Source organism: Salvelinus fontinalis, chromosome 5, assembly GCF_029448725.1.
Source record: "Salvelinus fontinalis isolate EN_2023a chromosome 5, ASM2944872v1, whole genome shotgun sequence".
Classification (NCBI taxonomy): Eukaryota; Metazoa; Chordata; class Actinopteri; order Salmoniformes; family Salmonidae; genus Salvelinus; species Salvelinus fontinalis.
In genome coordinates this window covers 46369572-46392350 of record NC_074669.1, presented here as the reverse complement: position 1 = coordinate 46392350, position 22779 = coordinate 46369572, and the positions used below count along the sequence as shown (strand labels likewise).

Genomic DNA, 22779 nt, shown 5'->3' with positions numbered 1-22779 from the left:
CAGTTTTAGGTTTAATTTTTACTCGTTTCTATGAGTAGGTTCAACCGGGCGCCAATGTAGGCATGTTTTGCACTGGCTGAAAGTTTATTACATTTGATTCCTAGGCATGGTTATGAGCCATGTTTCTGAAGCATGAATAATGCTGCCTTGTTGACAATATAACCAAGCGGTGCAGATTTGTTCGATTTGAGCAGGGCGCTTCTCTCTCACCCAGTCACATGACGGGCTATAGGCATATTTAACCCGGGACAGTTTAATAGAACTCTGCCATAGTTATGGTACTTTCAAGACAACTGGGAACTCAAAAACTTCTCTTAAATTTTTTTAAAAAATCATGACGTCAGTGATCTTCAGGTCGGAAAGTCGGAGCTCTAGAAAGATGCCCGAGTTTCCGAATTGTAATTCCGAGTTGGATGACCTTTCAAAACGAGTTTCCCCAGTCGGAGCTCGTTTTTTCCGAGTTTCCAGGTTTCTTGAACTTACTGTCGGAAGTCGGAGATTTCCGAGTTTCCAGTTGTCTTGAACCATTAGCCTCTGCCGAGTCCAGGGATACCTTTGAGGAGATGGGAAGCTCAATTGGAATCGTATTTACGCACATTATGTACGTTGCAAATGCTTTGTCAATGGGCAGGGAGATCGAATGGTAGTCAATTGGGCACTAGCTCAAAAACTCAACATTAGCACGAATTACGTGAACCATAGCAGGTTAGTGGCACGTTAGTTGGGGAGTACGAGCTCGTGGTAATGGCTGGAGCAGAATTAGTGGAATGGTATCAAATACATCAAACACATGGTTTCCATGTATTTGATGCCATTTCCATGTTTGCCATTCCAGCCGAGCCGTCCTCCCCCCAGCGGCCTCCTGTGAAGAACAAGAAGTGCAACATTACAAATATTTTCTGAAATGATTAACTCTGTAATGTCGTATAGCTTTCAAATCGTGACATTACGTACCTTCGAGATTACCTACTCAGGTTTCTCGACATAGAGCCCCACAGTGGAGGTGTCATAATACCCATAAAACCTAGCCGTCAAACAGGGAAATGGTTATAATCTTTTTTCCACCATTCATTTTTCCCATAAGTGATTTTAAAATAAGGTCTGTGTTTGGTGTGGGCTTACCCTGGCATGATGTTTCGATAACTATGTAAATCTCTCCTGGATAAGGTGACTTATATTTGTCTCTATTTACCCTCAGATTCTAAAATAGTAATTAGCATCAAAGTAGACATTGTGCAAGACTACAAATCCCTGCAAGCTCCTGCATGTCATCTCTAGCTGACACCTTTACTAACAGGTATTGTGACAATTTTAAAGAAATGAAGCCAATTTATTCATTATTAAATTTAGCTAACATTAGATAGCTTACATTCTTAACTTAACTTTCTGCCCATATCAGATATGTGCATGTCCTGGGATTTTGTTTTGTTACTCACAACCTCATACTAATCACATTAGCCTATGTTAGCTCAACCATCCCGGGGGGAGAGATTGACACGATTATCAAAACATCACGCCAGGGTAAACCTACATGATACCAGTGGTGGAAAAGTACTCAATTCACATACTTTAATACCTTCATAGAAAATGACTCTAGTGAAAGTCACCTAGTAAAATACAACTTGAGAAAGTCTAAAAGTATTTGGTTTTAAATATACAAATAATTTAATTCCTTATTAAGCAAACCAGACAGGACAATTTAATTTATTTACGGATAGCCAGGGTCACACTCCAACAGTATTTTAAAAACATGGCATTTGTGTTTAGTTAGTCCGCCAGATTAGAGGCAATAGGGATGACCAGGGATGTTCTGTTGATATGAGTGCAAATGGGACCATCTTCTGTCCTAAGAAAGTGTGTGTCAGGGAAAATGTATAGAGTAAAAAGTACAGAATTTTGTTTAGGAATGTAGTTAAGTAAAAGTTGTCAAAAATGGAAATAGTAAAGTACAGATACCACAAAAAAATTACTTAAGTATTTCTAAAATCACTTATGGGAAAAATTAACGGTGGAAAAACGATTGGTTTCACTGCAAGGTTTTATGGGTATTATGACTCATACGGCGGTACTGTTCATATGCTAAACGGAACTAGGAAACACAGACATTTCCGACTTGCTGATTCGTTGAACGTGGTAAGTATATAACTACAACCAGTTAGCAAGTCGGAAATGTCCGAGTTTCTTAGGTCCGACTTGCACATGAATGTGGCGTCATACCCTGACTTTTAAGAAGGGATTGCTTGACGATTAGTTTAGCAACCGCATGACGCAGAATGACAACGTGAACGCGATTGGCCAACAGTCTGCTAGTGGGGCATTATACGTTTCACCATTCATTGGCCACTGGGATTCCTATCTTCTACTTTCTAAGTATCTCTGCTGAGTCCCCAACAACCAGATGTTCCGGGTTTCAGGGGAAATGGAAACAGAGCCTGTGACTCAACTTCCTCTTTTGGACTTTAACAAGCCTACTCCACTGAGGTAGGGCGACACTCCATCTGTTCTCCTCCTCCACATTTACTGGATTGGTTGAACAGTGCAGAAGAGAACCTCCCCCGACAAGTTTTTTTTCTCTCGTCAAGACCAGTATGTAGGGGAACTAGTTTCAGGCATTTCTACTACACATGCTACGTTAGGTTAAGCTATGTAGGAGTCATCTGAATCCTGTCCATGTTGTCCTTGGTCACGCATGAGAAAGATCAGAGATCCTATAAAATTATTCTAATTCCTAATTCTATGGATATGATACTGTAGCTCAATACAGTATACTAGCTACAGTTTACTTGCTACATAACACAATAACTAAACTGTAGGCCTAATAATAAAGCCACTGGATAAACAAGGTCATATGTCCCCGCTGTCAAAAAAAAAAGGGGAAAAAAAGGTGATTATTAGTGAGCTGGGCCGCAGGGATGGACTGGGACAAGAATTCGACCCTGGCGTTTTATCCATACCAGCCCACACCACTGCTCGTGCCGCCGTTCTTTCTGTGATACACAATGTTCAAGTGGAGGTCTCTTGATAGGTAGCTTTAGTTGTCAGTTAAGAACCTGTTTGTGAATTAGTAGTTTGATTGGAGGTTTGGGCTGTCAGTCTTGACTCCTGTGTCTGTGTAGGTAGTCAGTCAGGAGGGTGGGGTAGTCTGTCATGACGCCTGTGGCTCCTGCTTCGAACGCCGCCTCGATGTCAGGATCCTCGTTGCAGACGAACAGGTGCACCTGAGGACAGAGAGGGCCAGACGTCAGTTATCCCACATGAAAAAATACTACAGATTACTATAAAATACTACAGTACGTACTAAAGAATTTGAAAGTAAACTTTTGTATACTGTACTACACACTGTAGTATCCCTTGATCATGTGTAGTACTTGTACTTTAGAATGTTGTAGAATACTACAGTGAATATTACAGTATTATCTGCAAAAATAAACAGTGTAGTAAATATTACAGTAATGTCTGCAAAAACACTACACTTTTTTTAACAATAGTAAATACCATTTTTTTTATTTAACCTTTATTTTGACAAGGAGTCAATGCTGAGACCAAGGTCACTTTTCCAGATGAGCCCTGTATTAAGCACCAAAATACACATCTAAACACAATACACAAAAAGAAAAACAGAAAAGACAATCTTCAGTAAAAAAGTCCCCTAACAACCGTCTGAAATGCCATAGAGGCACAAATTCCACCAATTATAAAGTGTATTGTAGATCATTCCACAAGTAAGGTGCAAGGAAATTAAAGGCTGATTTACCTAACTCTCTGGATACTACCTATGTGACTTCAAAGAGGTGATGAGGACCTATAGTATTCAATTTGCATTTACCCTGCCCATTCCCCTCACCCCATTTTGTGCCACCCATACAGTGCATTCAGAAAGTATTCCATTCACTTTTTGTTTTTTGCTCTGACATGCACTATCAACTGTGGGACCTTATATAGACAGGTGTGTGCCATTCCAGATGTCCAATCAATTGAATTTACCACAGGTGAACTCCAATCAAGTTGTAGAAACATCAAGGATTACCAGTCCTACCTACCTACAGGTTATGTAAAATTTGCTCTTTTAGTATTTCTCCAGTAGGTTTCCTGAAGGAGAAAGCCTCCACTTCTATGTCAAAGATAATAAAACAAAAACACTATAGTAAATACTACAGTAATGCCTGCAAAGGCACTACCGTAAATACTACAGTATAGTACATTCTGCAAAAACTACAGTATACTAAAATCCGCAAAAACACAACAATAATTTCCATGTTGGCGGATATGAGTGAGAGGGCTGGGTTGTGTTTATTAGGTACAAAACAGAAGAAAATGATCCAAAACAGAGTGAAACAGGGAGTTACTATCTGAACATTGAATGTGAAATGCTGATATACATTTTTTGTTGCGCAACGTTTTGCTATGGTGTTCTTGAATGAACATGACCCTGGTTCCATTTCAGTCACCTGTCCCTTCACCAGGAGTTTCAAACTCATTTTGACCCGGGTGTGCATTCGGTCTTCAACAAGGTCAAGAGCGCTGCACTAAAAATTGTCAAAATGTGCAAAATATAGGTGATTATTAGTGAGCTGGGCCACAGGGATGAACTGGGACAAGAATTCAGCCCTGGCATTTTATCCATACCAGCCCACACCACTACTCGTGCCGCCAACTCACCCCCCCACCACATGGGGAGTGGTCCCCAGACCCTATCAGCCACTGCCCAGACCTTATCACAGACCTACATCTACACCAGGCTTGAGTCTTCTGTCTAACATTCTCATCCACTAAGTTAAACTTAGACACAAGCAGTGTGTTGACACATAACATTGGCAGTTAAGTACAGCATTTCTCAACAATTTCTGTACCAGTGGCTGGCGAGATGTGGTCCTCATCTTTTTTAACCAGCTAACTTTTAAAACAAATACAATATGTAAAAGCACCACTGGAGATACAACTTAACACTTTAACTGTGCCTCTGCTCTAGCTATTTTGTTTGCCTTCCATGTGTGCTGTCGGTCTATCTCAGCATCTTCTCTGCTGTCACTCTGTGCTTCTTCTGCTTTAGCCAACACCCACATAGCAGTTGTTTTGGCGGTGGAACTGTGTAAGAAATGTCAAATCCACAAGTAGCTCCTGGCATTATACCTAAAGCGGACATTGCCATAGGCTGCACGAAGTTGCATTAAGAGAAATCCCATGTAGCCTTGTTTATCATTTTGAACACTGGAGTTTGAGATATTAATCTGCACATCGATTAGGCTGATAGAAATCCTCATTATTTAGTTGAATGATTTTCAATATGAGCATCATTATTTCTATATAGACTACACTTTCTTGTTCTGAACTTCTAACGCGAGTGGGAGGGGTGTGTCTTTGTGACAATAATCAAGAGCAGCTGCTCACCGATTTGACAGCTCCAACACCGCCAAAACATCAGCAATGCAGCTATCGCTGGTTAACTCTTGATCTGATTGAATCTAGACCTTAAGCTATATTTCAAATGAGTGCCTATCATATGTGTTCCCCTGAATCAACAACTACCCTATTCATTTCTATTACAGGCCTCCAGACTATCATTTTCCACTGGTGCCACTTACTTTTACAGTTGGTGGCACCAGCACATGATTTGGTCGGACCCAAATCACGAGTAATCATCTTATAAAGTCATTTGTAGTACTTTATTAAGAAGTATAATAAATAGACTACTGAGGTATTCACGTCCAAGCAGGAATGCATGTTTCATTATATTTTTATGTGCTAATCCAGTGATTGTCACGAATTTTGGGGTTCAAAATTAAACTATAGGCGCTATATTTTACTGTCAAAATAATACTCCAGGATTTACTGATTTATTTTTGTTGTATAGAGAAGAATTACATACATCTTAATGTGCAGTAACTAATATCATAGGCTAATTAATGTAGGGTTCAACACCTGTGGAAGTGGAAACTACTAAAAAAGCACATTCATTACATTTCTAACTCTAAATATAATACCCACTGCTAGTAGCCATGTATTAATCCAACAGTAAATGTTATGTGCTAAAAAAACACATTTGTAGGCTACTACCAATTGCAGTTGTAGTCTACTACCCAAGAGCTCCATATCTCAAACCCATATAAAATATCTTGGTTGTAAAATAGTTGTGATTGAGGTGAATATTGAGAGTAGGGAAATAAATAATTATACCTACAGAAAGCTGAGAACCTCCTCTCTTCGACAGGGACAAGGGGATGAAGCTTGTTGTACTCTTAGAAAGCATTTTTCTCTCAAGCGCATGGGGGGCGAGGAGAGTGGCTCGCTCATTGCATCAGCAGGCCCCAGCGAGGGCACAGGCCACTTTCATTACAGGAATCATTAGGATAATGCACTTTACTGTTTGACCAGATCATAGTTTTAGCCCGCCCCAAAAATATGATGTTTTGTGTGAGGTGACAATGTAGAATGTGTTCTTTCTAAGTTTATAGGCACCCTTTCCGTTTTTTACGACCCATGATCTTGGCTGTCTAACTGATGACAGAGTTGGAGCAGGTCTCTTTGCTGATGCCGCGTGGGGTGGGGGAGGCCGGCCATTGCCCAATGATCATCCAAAAGCCCATTATAGATCAGTATAACAGAGAAATTCCACTAAAATCAGGCTGGATTGGAACTCCCATGTTTGCTCCTTGCCCTACACACTCAGAGTGTCTATAGTTCTTAAAGGGCTGGATAAGGGAAAGAGGGATGTAACAGGAGCTCTGCTGAGCCTACTGACGGGCCAGGACATACTGAAGCAGTAGAAGTTAGCAGAAGGGGCTAGGAAGTGATGGCAGTAACAATTATGATGATAATATTAATGATGATGGTTGCTCTGTACCTGAATTCCTCTTTTGGCCAGATGTTTGAATAGACTCTTCCTCATCGTTAATCTGGAACAACATGAACGTTATGCAGGTGGTTTAATCTTTTATCAAAGCTTGTACACTGCTCAAAAAAATAAAGGGAACACTTAAACAACACAATGTAACTCCAAGTCAATCACACTTCTGTGAAATCAAACTGTCCACTTAGGAAGCAACACTGATTATTGGGGGTGTCTTACTAATTGCCTATAATTTCCACCTGTTGTCTATTCCATTTGCCCAACAGCATGTGAAATTTATTGTCAATCAGTGTTGCTTCCTAAGTGGACAGTTTGATTTCACAGAAGTGTGATTGACTTGGAGTTACATTGTGTTGTTTATCTGTTCCCTTTATTTTTTTTGAACAGTGTATATAGTCTGTTGGTTTTAGTAGGGAAAGGGAACTGCTTTTTTACTGTAGTAAATGTACCCACTTTTCTATCAGATAGATGACCATTCTGTTCTTCAGAAGACGCTCCTCAGGAATATATGTCCTGCACAGATAGAATGAGATTATATGATACAGTTACAATTTACGACATACACAAACACAGGGTTGCCAGAGAAAGAACAATAGAAAGCTCTCTGTCACCACACATCCGTCTGCACCTATACTCAAAGATAAACATGTGACCACACACATCCATAACAGATGATGGTGAAGTCAGATGGGTACTATATCAGCACATTATCTTTGGAACCCATATGCAAAAAAACATACATGACACACACATGCACACACACACACACCTGTTAATGATGCGGGGCAGGTAGAACTGCAGGAAGCTCTCTCCCAGCGGTACAAAGGGCAGCAGGCCGCTGTAGTAAAGGAGGAGCAGCTGCAGCCCTCGTCTCATACTGAAACTATAGGGCATGGTGGAGTTCTACAAGGAGAGAGGGAGAGCAGAGAGAGAGAGAGAGAGAGGTGAGAGGAGAGGGAGAGATGGAGGAACGGGATAGAAGAGAGCAGGAGGGACAGGGAAGAGAGAGGGTGGATTGAGCGAGTGCAAGAAAATATCCCTCCCTAGGACAGGAGTTGGAGTTAGACCCCTGGTTCAGTTTATTGTATCTTCCCCTAGTTGACACTTACAGTTCTGCGGCACCTTTTCATAATGGTAGAGTCTTCAGTCGCCCACACTGTGAGGTCCTCTCTATCATACTGTTTCACCATGTTGGACGCCTGAGAGAGATTGAAGAAGGTATGGAGCGAGAGAGAGAGCGATAGCAGAGAGACCGGGGCAGAAAGGGAGAGGGGAGTTGTTCGTTGTCTGTGACTCAAACATTCAGTGAAGCTGTGAAACCTATTATTGTTAGATTCTTTTTTTCCTGACATGGTCAAATAACTCAAGCATAGATTGGTAACTTTTTTCCTAATTTGGCACACAAAGACCATGAGTAAAATGTGTCAAAAAGAATGGTACCGATTGGCTCATAGGTGGCAATGTTATAAGCGGTCTCATTTAAACCCTCATATCCACCGCCCCGTTTGACGTAGGTGTCTTTCCTCATGCTGAACAAATTTGCCTCGAGGACCCATAAGGCCTGTCAGGATATTTTTTTCATCCATCTTGAGAATTTTGGAAAATCTTTGAAAAACAAGTCCAAATAACACCAAGCTAAGGGATTGGTTAATGACAAATCAAAAATCTGATTTTGTGTGTCCATTTAAATCCACTTCACAATGGCCTATCAACTTGAAACTGCTATCATGGACGTCTGTAAGATGAACCACACTGAAATTGGTATTGATTACTCAAAAAAGAAGAGAACTCAACAACTCCTTCTTTGCATATGGAACGCTTATGCTCATAAACATCTGCAATCGTCTTCTCCTCGTGAACAATATGTCAGATTATGTCCAGATTTTATATTTAGACTCATGACATCAGTCTTTAATGGTTTTAGTTGTTAAATTCAAATATGGCTGCACTGTACCTATAAATGCACGTTAGCACATATGCTAATGCTAAAAACACAAATCTTCTCACGAACCATAAATCATATTGACTCCAGATTTGGTATGGACTCAATGAATTAACCTCTAATGAATTGGAGAATGATTAGTTGCTGCATTCAAAGTCGGCCACGTTACACAACTAGATGGCACCATATAACACCAGGGCTATAAGAACTGAACCGATAGACATGGGGCCATGAAATTTGGTATGTAAACCAATGTATATGTCCTTAGAAGCTGTGTGACTATAAAGTCACTGCAACCTTAGATGGCTGCACTGAACCAGTTGGTGGCACTATAGATGTCTTCATCCTTGTGGTATTGAGCGATAACCATGGTAATGCTTTCACTGATTGCACAAAGGAAGATAGTTCCTACATGATATAGTGCTTGCTTTGTTATCCAACTATCTTGTGTCCTTTCTGTCCTCCTGTGAACCCCGTTCATTGCTGCTCACTGCTATATTTATAAAGTTGAATTTGATTGGATTTAGCTCAATGGGGTCACCTTAAAACAATGTAAAGTGTAAAGTTTAAATAAAGTTGGATTTGATTCATTTCTGCTTAGTCCTGTACTTTCTCCATCAGCAAGCTGTTGTCTTCTTTGATTTCGATGTTGACTGGCATCTTAGGGAACTTCCTGAACACTTCCTCCAACAGGGTGAACTTCCTGTCTGTTCCGGTGCTGTAGCGGCCTGGTGTGGGAAAGGAAGGAAGATAGGGAGGGGATGGGAGGGAGAAGGGTGAGGTAGTGAATGTCATGATAATACACACATGCATGCACGCATATACGCACATACACATTGGTGCGAAAATCACAAGGAGCATTTGTCTATGCCATTGACCCACTTCTGTCAGAGAAGTATGGTGGATGAGTGTGTGTGTGTGTCTCTGTGTGTGTATTGCCTGGATTAGGCTGACAGCGTCGTTGTATTTTGGTACACCAGAAGTACATGAATTTCCAATGGAAAGCTGTGTTTGCCTTGCAGCATTGAGTTGCAGTGTGTTGTGTGGTGCAACGTATGCATAAAATTGTATGCTTAGACTTGACAGAAACAGTAGCAAAAGGTGAATGTGGAACTTTTGCTGCACACACAGCCACAAAAAACTTTGGATTACATAATGAAAAAATTGAATTTATTACGCAGCATTGATGCAATGACGCTGTCTGTCTGATTGAGACATACTTTTGGTGATGTAGTGTATGTGGATACCCTTCAAATTAGTGGATTTGGCTATTTCTGCCACACCTGTTCTGACAGGTGTATAAAATCAAGCACACAGCCATGCAATCTCCATTGACAAACATTGGCAGTAAAATGGCCCGTACTGAAGAGCTCAGTGACTTTCAATGTGGCACCTTTCCAACAAGTCAGTTCGTCAAATTTCTGCCCTGTTAGAGCTGCCCCAGTCAACTATAAGTCCTGTTATTGTGAAGTGGAAACGTCTAGGCGCAACAATGGCATAGCCACCAAGTGGTACACAAGCTCACAGGACCAGAGAGTGCTGAAGTGCATAGCCTGTAAAAATCGTCTGTCTTTGGTTGCAACACTCACTACCAAGTTTCAAACTGCCTCTGGAAGCAACATCAGTACAATAACTGTTCGTCTGGAAATGGGTTTCCATTGCCGAGAAGACACACACAAGCCTAAGATCACCATGCGCAATGCCAAGCGTCAGCTGGAGTGGTGTAAAGCTCACCGTCATTGGACTCTGGAGCAGTGGAAACGCGTTCTCTGGAGTGATGAATCACAATTTACCATCTGGCAGCCTGACGGACACATCTGGGTTTGCCAGATGCCAGGAGAACGCTACCTGTCCGAATGCATAGTGCCAACTGTAAAGTTTGGTGGATGAGGAATAATGCCCTGGGGTTGTTTTTCATGGTTCGGGCTAGGCCCCTTAGTTCCAGTGAAGGGAAATCTTAATGCTACAATGACATTCTCTAGGCGATTCTGTGCTTCCCCCTTTCCAACTTTGTGGCAACAGTTTGGGGAAGGCTCTTTCATGTTTCAGCATAACAATGCCCCCGTGCGGACCTCCCGATTGGCACAGTGGTCTAGGGCACTGCATCGCAGTGCTAGCTGTGCCACTAGAGATTCTGGGTTCGAGTCCAGACTCGGACGCAGCCGGCGGCAACTCAGAGACCCATGGTGTGGCGCCCAATTGGTCCAGTGTCGTCCGGGTTAGGGGAGGGTTTGCCCTGCAGGGATATCCTTGTCCCATCGTGCATTAGCGACTCCTGTGGCGGGCCGGGCGCAGTGCACGCTGACACAGTTGCCAGGTGTCGGGTGTTTCCTCCGACACATTGGTGCGTCTGGCTTCCGGGTTAAGTGGGCATTGTGTCAAGAAGCTTGGTTGGGTTGTGTTTCGGAGGACACACGGCTCTCGACCTTCACCTCTCCCTAAGTCCGTATGGGAGTTGCAGCGATGAGACAAGACTAACTACGAAATTGGGGAGAAAAAGGGGTTAAAAAAAATAAAATTAACTAATAATGAAAAATTTAAAAAGTTTAAAATCAAAAACAATGCCCCCGTGCACAAAGCGAGGCCCAACCTCACTAATGCTCTTGTGGCTGATTGGAAGCAAGTCACTGCAGCAATGTTCCAACATCTTGTGGAAAGCCTTCCCAGAAGAGTGGAGGCTGTTATAGCAGCAAAGGGGGATCAACTCCATATTAATGTCTATGATTTTGGAATTAAATGTTTGACGACCAGGGGTCCACATAATTTTGGCCATGTAGTGTATGTGTGTGTATGTGTTACAGTGGATACCTTCATTAAACGTGACCTCCAGTCTGTCCTTATACAAGGGTAAGTCCTGAGAAGAAAACACAATTCATATTTTATACTACAAAATGAATGAACTGTCTCATTTCTGTATGGAACAGTTTATAAAAGCGCAAACAGTTTACGGAACAGATTATAAAAGGGACCTACATGTATACACATTATAATACATACACATTAAGGTCAGAATAGCTATGGTAACAAAGAGTTCAAGCAACAATCAAGGGGAGTTTTACATTCTATTTCTATAGTTTTAATATACATTTGACCTCTGACCTCTAGGTTTAGGGAGGAGATGGTGACATCATGGCCAGTCTGCCTCAGGAGGTTATCGTCATGTGACACGACCACATGACCATCCAGGGTCAGGTGACAGTCCAGCTCCAGCATTCCTGTACCCTGCTCCACCGCACTGAGAGGGGGGAGGGGGGCTAGATTAAATGCCGACACCCGCATAACTGTTGTTTTGAAGGTGTCGTAGGTGGAACTGCATGAGAGCTGTCAACCCACAAGTGGCTCCCGGGCATCATACTTATTGCAGACATTGGCACATTAGTAGAAATCCCATGTAGCCATGTTTACAAGTTCCAACACTGGAATGTGTGATACAAGCTACACATCGATTAGGCTGAAATATTTAGTTTGATGATTTTTTATTTGAGTTTCATTATTTCTATATAGCCTACATTTTCTAGTTCTGAACTTGTAACGTGAGTGGGACTGGTGTGGCTTTGTGACAATGACCACACGAGCAGCTGCTCACCGATTTGAAACACCAACTATGCAGGTGTCGGTTAGCGCATGTTAATGCTTGATCTGATTGAATCTAATCTAGCTCAGAGTTGTCAGACATACGGCCCGGATCTGGCCCGTGAGGGGGCCCAATCCAGCTTATTAAGGGTGGTTTGAGAAAAAATACAAAAAAATCAAATAAACATACTTTAAAATGACTAAAATCAAATCGAAAGCAATGTCAAAAATATAATGGACCTACAGTGCCTTCAGAAAGTATTCATACCCCTTATTGCACATTTTGTTGTGTTACAGCCTGAATTCAAAATGGATTAAATATATTTTTGTCACCCATCTACACATAATAACAAAGTTAAAAGATGTTTTCATTATTTTTTTTCAAATATCACATTTACATAAGTACTGTATTCACACCCCTGATTCAGTTAAGTGATAATGCCCGAGAAGCCTGTGTTTGGAGGATATATTGGCACGGGTGTTCGTCGAGGGCCGGCAAACTGTGCCAATACCCTTCCAACACCGGCTTCGAGGGCATTATCGCTTTTGAACAATGGGTTACCTACATATTCAAATAATGATTGACATATTTTCATTCAACTTTATTTTGATGAATTTATTAAAACTATTTCATCCTTCCACAAGATATAGTCCCGACACAAATCTAAGGTTGCACCCCAAGCCGGTTCGTTTGCCAGAGACTCGACCCAGTTGTTCAGTCTTTTTGTTCTAAATTGTTCTAGTCATTCGTTCTAAATGTTCCATACCCATACTGGCTGGCAACATTTTTATCCCTTGAATCCTAGCTAGCCAACTACGGGTAACTTACAGTCACGTCAAACAGTGCAGCCAAAATAACAGCAAAGTAGCTTCCATTTGCATTTGTTTAAGTTGCTTTCTAGTGTAATCTATTTGGATACAACCATAACAATGAGCTAATGAGGCGCGATTTCGCCTGGCATAGAAAATGTTCATTTCATTTGATCTTTTTTCAATTGATATTTATTTGTATATATCCATGAAAATGATGCCAGCTGATTCATGATTTCGACTGGCTGAGAAATGTCTGTCTGTCTCATCCTGACTCCCGACACTTTCATAACTATGGGACAGCTTGAGATTGAGTTTGAATATTGAAACAATGTTGAAATGTCGAAGAGACAGTCAGTCAATGTGAGAGGGTACAGGTTAGTCAAGGTAATTTGTGAATGTAGGTAGGGGTAAAGTGACTATGCATAGATAATAAACAGCGAGTAGCATCAGTATAAAAGCAAGGGGGGGGGGGGTTCAATGTAAATATTCCGGTGGCCATTTGATTAATTGTTCATCAGTCTAATGGCTGGGGGGTAGAAGCTGTTAAGGAGCCTTTTGGACCTAGACTTGGTGCTCCGGTAGCGCTTGCCGTGCGTTAGTAGTGAGAACAGTCTAAGACTTGGGTGACTGGAGTCTTTGACAATTTTTTTGGCCTTCCTCTGACACTACCTAGTGTATAGGTCCTGAATGGCAGGAAGTTTGGCCCCAGTGATGTACTGGGCCGTATTGCACTACTCTCTATGGCGCCTTACGGTCAGATGACAAGCAGTTGCCATATCAGGTGTGATGCTACTGGTCAGGATGCTCTCGATGGTGCAGCTGTATTACTTTTTGAGGATCTGGGGACCAAGTCTTTTCAGTTTCCTGAGGGGGAAAAGGTGTCGTGCCCTCTTCACGACTGTCTTGGTATGTTTGGACCATGATAGTTTGTGGTGATGTGGACACCAAGGAACTTGAAACTCTCAACCCACTCCACTACAGCCCCATTGATGTTAATGGGGGCCTGTTCGGCCCTCCTTTTCATGTAAGTCCACGATCAGCTCCTTAGTCTTGCTCACATTGAGGAAGAGGTTGTTGTCCTGGTCTCTGACCTCCTCCCTATAGGCTGTTTCATAATTTTCGGCGACCAGGCCTACCACCATTGAGTCATCAGCAAACTTAATGATGGTGTTGGAGTCGTGCTTGGCCACGCAGTCGTGGGTGAACAGGGAGTACAGGAGGGGACTAAGTACACACCCCTGAGGGGCCCCAGTGTTGAGGATCAATGTGGCAGACGTGTTGTTGCCTACCTTTACCACCTGGGGGCGGCCCGTCGGGAAGTCCAGGATCCAGTTGCAGAGGTAGGTGTTTAGTCCCAGGATCCTTAGCTTAGTGATGAGCTTTGTGGGCACTATGGTGTTGAACGCTGAGCTGTAGTTAATGAACAGCATTCTCACATAGGTGTTCCTTTTGTCCAGGTGGGAAAGGGCAGTGTGGAGTGCGATTGAGATTGCATCATCTGTGGATCTGTTGAGGCGGTATGTGAATTGCAGTAGGACTAGGGTTTCCGGGATGATGGTGTTGATGTGAGCCATGACCAGCCTTTCAAAGCACTGAATGGCTACCGACATGAGTGCTACGGTGCGGTAGTAATTTAGGCAGGTTACCTTCACTTTCTTGGGCACAGGGACTATGGTGGTCTGCTTGAAACACGTAGGTATTACAGACTCGGTCAGGGAGATGTTGAAAATGTTAGTGAAGACACTTGCCAGTTGTTCCGCACATGCTCTGAATACACGTCCAGATAATCCGTCTGGCCCCGTGGCCTGAATGTGGACCTGTTTAAAGGTCTTGCTTACATCGGCTATGGCGAGTGTGATCACACAGTCATCCGGAAAAGCTGGTGTTCTCATGCATGCTTCAGGGTTGCTTGCCTCGAAGCGAGCATAGAAGGCATTTAGCTCATCTGGTAGGCTCGCCTCACTGGGCAGCTTGTGGCTGGGTTGCCCTTTGTAGTCAGGAATAGTTTGCAAGCCGTGCCACATCCAACAAGCGTCAGAGCCGGTGTAGTAGGATTCAATCTTAGTCCTGTATTGAAGCTTTGCCTGTTTGATGGTTTGTCTGAGGGCTTAGCGGGATTTCTTATAAGCGTCCGGATTAGAGTCCTGCTCATTGAAAGTGGCAGCTCTAGCCTTTAGCTCGATGCGGATGTTGCCTGTAATCCATGGCTTCTGGTTGGGATATGTACCTACAGTCACTGTGGGGACAACGTCATCGATGCACTTATTGATGAAGCTGTTGACTGAGGTGGTATGCTCCTCAATGCCATTGGGTGAATCCCGGAACATATTCCAGTCTGTGCTAGCAAAACAGTCCTGTAGCATAGCATTCTTCTCATTTGACCACTTCCGTATTGAGTGAGTCACCAGTACTTCCAGCTTTAGTTTTTGATTGTAAGCAGGAATCAGGAGGATAGAATTATGGTAAGATTTGCCAAATGGAGCGCGAGGAAGAGCTTTGTATGCATCTCTGTGTGTGGTGTAAAGGTGGTCTAGAGTTGTTTTCCCTCTGGTTGCACATGTGACATGCTGGTAGAAATTAGGTAAAAAGGATTTAAGTTTGCCTGCATTAAAGTCCCCGGCCACAAGGAGCGCAGTTTCTGGATGAGCATTTTCTTGTTTGTTGATGGCCTTATACAGCTCGTTGAGTAATGTCTTAATGCCAGCATCGGTTTGTAGTGGTTAAATAGACAGCTACGAATAATATAGATAAACTCTCTTGGCAGATAGTGTGGTCTACAGCTTATCATGAAGTACTCTACCTCAGGCAAGCAATACCTCAAGACTTCTTTAATATTAGACATCACACACCAGCTGTTATTGACAAATAGACACACACCCCCACCCTTCGTCTTACCAGACGTAGCTGGTTCTGTCCTGCCGATGCACGGAAAACCCAGCCAGCTCAATATTATCCGTGTTGTCGTTCAGCCATGACTCAGTGAAACACAAGATATTAGACCCACCCGTTGTATAATACTTTGTAGAAGAACCTTTGGCATTGATTACAGCTGTGAGTCTTTCTGGGTAAGTCTCTAAGAGCTTTCCCCACCTGGATTGTGCATCATTTACCCATTATTCTTTTCAAAATTCTACAAACTGTCAAATTGTTTGTTGATCATTGTTGGACAACCATTTTCAGGTTTTGCCTGAAAGTAGATTTAAGTCAAAACTGTCTTCTTGGCCACTCAGGAACATTCACTGTCTTCTTGGTAAGCAACTCCAGTGTAGATTTGGCCTTGTGTTTTAGGTTATTGTCCTGCTGAAAGGTAAATTAATCTCCTAGTGTCTGGTGGAAAGTAGACTGAACCAGGTTTTGCCTGTGCTTAGATCAATTCTGTATCTTTTTTATCCTGAAATTCTCCCCAGTCCTTAACGATGACAAGCATACTGTCGTGACGTGACTTCTCATTAATGTGGAGACTGTTATATCAAATCAATTCTCTGTGTAATTATTATTACGGGATTAAACTAATCTGGTAACATTAATGAACTAAAAAGTCGGGGCACCATGGGAAAATGTTTAAAGAGTCACTATTTCCCAAATTGAACTCTTCAGATATTTTCATTTCTTATCGATTACAGTCCCTTATTAATGTATTATTACCTCAGTCATTCTGAACGGCGTCATTTCTTGTAGTCTGCACTAACCCTACTTTATTGATGAATTAGCTCAATTATTTATTCATTTACTAACTAATTAAACAATTACAGAATACACAAACATTATACAGTAAATTGTCTCTAGAAGACTAGCAAAACAGGACAGTTTGGGTATAACACAGTGGCGATTTCAGAGAGAGGAGGAGAAAAAGGAGTTACTCTATCGGACATTGGGAAGCTACGCTCACAAAAATACAAACTCTTAAGCACTCAAATTCGCTCAGTCGGGAAAAGAGAATGCAATGTATGTATTTATGACTGAGCTGTCCTTGATCGTTCAAATCCTTGGTCACGGAGATGTTGGGTGTACGACTCTGGTTCAGAGATCACCATGTCCTTAGGTAGAACTCCTGGTCGTGGTGGTGGTAAGAATGGATACTTCACCGTACCTTGTACAGTAGTTCTCAGAGTTGATCTCGTTAGAATGCTTCAGAGGTTGTCGATGTTCTCGTCCTAGGCTACATACGCTTCCACCTGCAGACTGATAAGGCGACGTCTAGGATTTGCTTCTTCTGTAGTGATCGATAGTTTCAGAGTTTACAACCATTTCGCAACACTCGGCTCACGCTTGGTCTATAGAGTGGTAGATTTCTGAACCATTTGTAACCTTTTCAGCTGGCACTGAACATAACTGGTCTAATATGTTAATTCTTCAGCACGTCCTTTTAAACAGGGAAAAGGGGCATTCCATTACGTTTCGCATAATTACTGTGCCCACGTGGGCGTGGTTACTGACTTGGTAAACTTTACATAAAAAAACATTTTCTCATGTAGAAGACTAAAATCCCATTTCTATCTTTTCAAAAGCATTTGGATACTTAATAATTAATTTTATACAACATTCAGATGCAAACCTCATAATTAAGAAATGTAGACAAACAGAGGTACAGTTGTGGTTCTACTGTCTTTCATGATGTCACATCATCAAAACAAATTAGAGGAAGGGCTAGCTAAAAGGGTTATGGGAAGGGTTAGCTAACATTTTAAGTAGTTGCAAAGTAGCTAAAAAAACTGTAAGTAGTTGCAAAGCTGCTAATTAGCTAAAAAGTTGTCTGTGATGAGATTCGAACACGCAACCTTTGGGTTGCTAGACGTTCGCATTTTACTTGCCCTTTTCAACCATATAAAAGTACAACAAAATTTCAATACAGTACCGCTCTTCACCGAGTCCAGGGCCAAACAGGTGTTGTACCTTGTTTCCCTCCTTCAGAGAACAGTAGTTATAGTCATAAGGTTAAGTTCCCTTTCAGTCAGTACTCTCCGTACAAGACAAGTATGGGAAACTAGAATCCCGCCCCAAGCCGGGCCCAACGGATACCAAATGAAATGACCCATGGCAGACCACCCAGTAGTCTGGGTATTGCGTACACTGCGTGCTGCCTAATGACCCTTTCCTCTTCCAGCTGTAAGCACGCTGTGGGCTAAACTGGGAGCAGTGACATCCAAGCGATAAAACCTCACAAAAGTGTGTGGTGATGCCTAATTCGCCGAAACAAATATCCCCAACGGTCAACCCTTTAAATAATGCCCCTGGTGGAGTGGATGTGTACACCATTCAGTAACCTTTGCCGCTATATGCCAGGGAGATAGCCTCCACAATCCCGTGGAAAAGACGCTGCTTAGAGAGCGCCCTAAAGGGAGCTGGATTAGCAAAGCAGACAAAAAGCTGGTCACATAACTGGATATCCCGGGTCCGCTCAATGTATGTGCGTTTAGCTTGTACTGGACACAGGGCATGTAACCTCTATTGCTCATCAGAAGAAAAAATAGATCAAAAGCTAATGACCTGTAGGACATATTCATGACTTTCGGGGCGAAGGCTGCATTTGGACACAACATTATTTTAGAGTCTCCAGGGCCGAACTGTGTGCCGGAAGAGTGTATAGATAACGGATGGAGATCCCCAACGCATTTAGCGGAGGCCAAAGCCACGAGCAAGGAGGGCTTGTAGGAAAGGATCTTCAGATCCAAAGACTCCAGTGGTTTTAAAGGGGTCCTTGCACAGAGCATCTGAAACCAAAGCTAAATCCCAACTGGATGCAATGGGTTTAGAAACCGGTCTCAGGTGGTGCACACCTTTTAGGAACCACACCGCCAGTCCCTGGAGTGGCATCACCAATTTCCACATGACATGCTGAAATAGCCACACATCTGCCACGCTGATCCTCAACACTGGAGCCCCTCAGGGGTGCGTACTCAATCCCCTCATGTACTCCCTGTTCACCCACGACTGCATGGCCAGGCACAACTCCAACACCATCATTGAGTTTGCAGACGACACAAGTGGTAGGCCTGATCACCGACAACGACGAGACAGCCTGTAGGGAGGTCAGAGATCTGGCGGTGTGGTGCCAGAATATCAAACTATCCCTCAACGTAATCAAGACAAGGGAGATGATTGTGGACTACAGGAAAAGGAGGACCGAGCACACCCCATTCTCATTGATGGGGCTGTTGTGTGGCAGGATGAGAGCTTCAAGTTCTTTGGTATCCACATCAACAAACTAGAATGGTCCAAACACACCAAGACTGTCGTGAAGAGGGCACAACAAAACCTATTCCCCCTCAGGAGACCGAAAAAATATTTGGCTTGGGTCCTCAAAATGTTCTACTGCTGCAACATCGAGAGCATCCTGACTGGTTGCATCACTGCCTGGTATGGCAACTGCTCGGCCCCCGACCTCAAAGTACCACAGACGGTAGTGCGCACGGCCCAGTACATCACTGGGGCTAAGCTGCCTGCCATCCAGGACCTCTACACCAGGCAGTGTCAGAAGAATGCCCTAAACATTGTCAAAGACCCCAGCCACCACAGTCAGAATGTTCTCTCTGCTACCGCATTGCAAGTGGTACCGGAGCGCCAAGTCTACAACCAAAAGGCTTCTCAACAGCTTTTACCCCCAAGCCATAAGTCTCCTGAACAGGTAATCAAATGGCTACCCTGACTATTTGCATTGTCCTGCCATTCAAGACCCCCCCTCCCCCCTCTTATACTCAGATGATAAACAGAGAGTTGCAGCAATGTATAGCCACTTTAACAATACCTACATGTAGATATTACCTCAATTAGCCCCGCACATCCGCACATTGACTCTGTACCGGTACCACCTGTATATAGCCTAGCTACTGTTATTTTCACTGTCATTTTACTGTTTTTTTATTTCTTTACCTATTTGTTTACCTAATACCTATTTTTTACTTAAAAATTGCACTGTTGGTTAGGGCTTGTAAGTAAGCATGTCACATGACAAATAAACTTTGATTTGATGGGAGGACGGTTCATAACAATGTCTGGAATGGAGTAAATGGAATGATATCAAACACATTAAAGATGTGGTTACCACTCCATGGACTCCATTCCAGACATAATTATGAGCCGTCCTCCCCTCAGCAGCCTCCAATGAGTGAATGTTCTTGAGTGGCCTACTTACAGTGTTGACTTAAATCTGCTTGAAAATCACTGTCTGTGTCTAGCAATGATCAACAACCAAATTTGACAGAGCATGAAGTATTTTTTAAAGAATAATGGGCAAATATTTCACAATCCAGGTGTGCAAAGCTCTTAGAGACTTACCCAGAAAGAATCACATCTGTAATTGCTGCCAAAGGTGTTTCTAACATGTATTGCCTCCTTTATAAAAATGGCGAATTTTTTTATTTTTGGGTAGATCGTTTAAGAAAAATACAATTAAATCCATTTTGTAACACAATAAAATGTGAAGAAATCGAATGGGGGTGAATACTTATTATACGCACTATAACTGATCTGAAGTCAGGTTTGGTTAGGGCTGGTCACTTACTGTGTGAAAGCCTCCATGGTGCTCTCTATCCTCTCGCCGCTTCCTGCCAACACAGATCAGAAAAGCAGAGAACGTCAGTGTCATATCCAGCTCCAAGACTCTCGCTCTATAGCCTGCTTTTCCTTGATCCCCACTGACTTGAACTAACAGGATAGTTCAAATCAGAGCCAAATATTTATCCAGATATAGTGTGACTCTGGGTCAAATCAATAGTCACTCAGCATTCCTGCTTGCAGCTACACCACAGGCTCCAAACATTCCACTTTCACTAGTCCAGTCCATTCACATCAATGATTATAGATGAAAAGGGAAACAGCAAGGTAACTACTACATCCCTCCACCATTCCTTCCTTACCTCCTCTGTGTGAGATGTGGGTGCAGTGGAAGGCAGCCCGTTTCTTCTTGTGGAGGATCTGAGGGTTCTTCAACAGGTAGAGCGACGTCAGGGTGTAGCCCCCTAGGGCCGGAAGGATAAAGTACAGGAAACTGGCCATAATCAATTCTCCTCAACAAACGGTCCTCAAAAGTGTCCGAAGGCAATTAGGCGCAGTATCAAAAGGCAGAGGTCCTTGGATCCTCCTAGATACTCTAACAATAAATGAATAGAACACCTACAAGTGTCAGGCTGTGTACTGATGGAAAATAACCTGCCAGATATGAGTCCCTTGTTCTACAAGTTGTAATAAAATACTTTCAATATTTTCAGCTATCCCCCAACGAGCTGCTTCATAGCACAGGTAACTAACAGCCAATGTAGAAACCACTCCAAATCCTCTTCAAGTGCATCTAAAGACACTCAATTGACCTGGTCATATTATAAACTTCACTTGACTCTTTCACACAATTATCTTCTCTTTCTATCCTCCACTTTACTACTCCTTCTCTTATTCTGATCACTCGGTTTCTCTCTCCGTCAGTCCATTGGTCACCTGTCAGCCTGGAACAATGTTGTAACAACTTTTATACAGTTAAAAAAAAACAGGACTTGAAAAACTGGTACAACCAAAGGAGGCATCCAAAGGAAGTGCCACAAGGTCCTACTCCCATAACCTGCACTTGAATGTTTAGCAAAACTCTTACTCATAACCTCACCTAACGCTACTCCCCTTCCCTCCATGGGTTCTGTTTGTAGTCAACCCTTATCTCCGTCGCACTCTCCCTTTCTCCCTGTGTAACTGGGACCCAAACGAAGTTGTAAAATCACAGTTAATTAAATACTAGTCCGTTAGTAGGAGTTGGCCTCCCACACCTCTCTCTTTCCCTTCCCTGTGGCATATATTGTTAGTCTCAGGCTTTACTGCCTTTTGTGACACAGAAACTCAGTCTCGTTCACCGTGTGTGTGATAAAGTAATCATGTAAATGGAACTATCCTACACGAAGTGCGGCTATAAAATACATTAAAAGCAAACCTCAAATAACATGAATGTAATGATAACATTATGGCTGCTACCTCTAGCAACAGATATGAGAGAGAGCTAACACTATAGGCTGGTAAAGGGCGTGTGAGCAAGCGTTGATACATGGCAGGTTTCGATGCCGTCAGGCACCTTTTATTTAACTAAGGATGGGTATGTAAACTCATTTTTATCACACACGAGCGCAAACACACACAGTGTACTTAAAGAATAGGTGTCAAAAGCTATGTAAATGCACTTTCACAAGCAGGCATGCAACTTCAGCAGAATACTATATAGCACAGCATTGTTTACATCAATACAAATGCTGAAAAGTAGCAAACGAGAGACTAAACTAGATAATCGGAGAAGCAAAAGCATAGCATGTATGCCAGAGGGGGAAAAAATGCTTCACTCCCCAGTATAGCATTCCTTCCCAAACTGACAAGGCCACACACACAATCCAAGGTCCAGTATAAGCAAGTACTGTAAATTATAAGACGTTCTAGTGCCCTTTGCCTTCTGTAACCAACCAGTATCTCAAATGCAGTCGGTCACTCAATCCTGCATTAGCTATTAAACTAAAGTCGTACTTTACGTATTCCCAAACCTTGATGAAGTAAACAGAGGTTGAGCCCTGTGGGAGAATACCGAACCCATGCAGAGACATGCCGAGGAGGAAAAGGAGAAAGAAGAGTTGTCTAACAG

General features: G+C 42.6%; 1 protein-coding gene and 1 non-coding gene across 3 annotated transcripts; one reads left to right on the top strand and one right to left on the bottom strand.

The window, feature by feature from the left end:
* Positions 1-1263: 1263 nt before the first annotated feature.
* Positions 1264-22766, bottom strand: LOC129855697 (lysophospholipase D GDPD3-like). 2 transcript variants are annotated; one of them, XM_055923628.1, is made up of 11 exons: positions 22682-22766; positions 21032-21264; positions 20677-20719; positions 11889-12024; positions 11598-11643; positions 9399-9517; positions 7957-8046; positions 7617-7750; positions 7301-7360; positions 6842-6893; positions 1264-3218 (listed from the first exon to the last, which is right to left on the bottom strand). In XM_055923628.1, the coding sequence occupies exons 2-11, from the start codon at positions 21168-21170 to the stop codon at positions 3090-3092; spliced, it is 948 nt and encodes a 315-aa protein (XP_055779603.1). In that variant the 5' UTR covers positions 21171-21264; positions 22682-22766; the 3' UTR covers positions 1264-3089. The 2 variants fall into 2 exon arrangements, with proteins under 2 accessions (XP_055779603.1, XP_055779602.1); XM_055923627.1 differs by having other exon boundaries at positions 21032-22738.
* LOC129856315 (U7 small nuclear RNA) lies at positions 4053-4107 on the top strand. Its single transcript, XR_008759724.1, has one exon. It is a non-coding gene; the product is annotated as a U7 small nuclear RNA (small nuclear RNA).
* Positions 22767-22779: the final 13 nt, after the last annotated feature.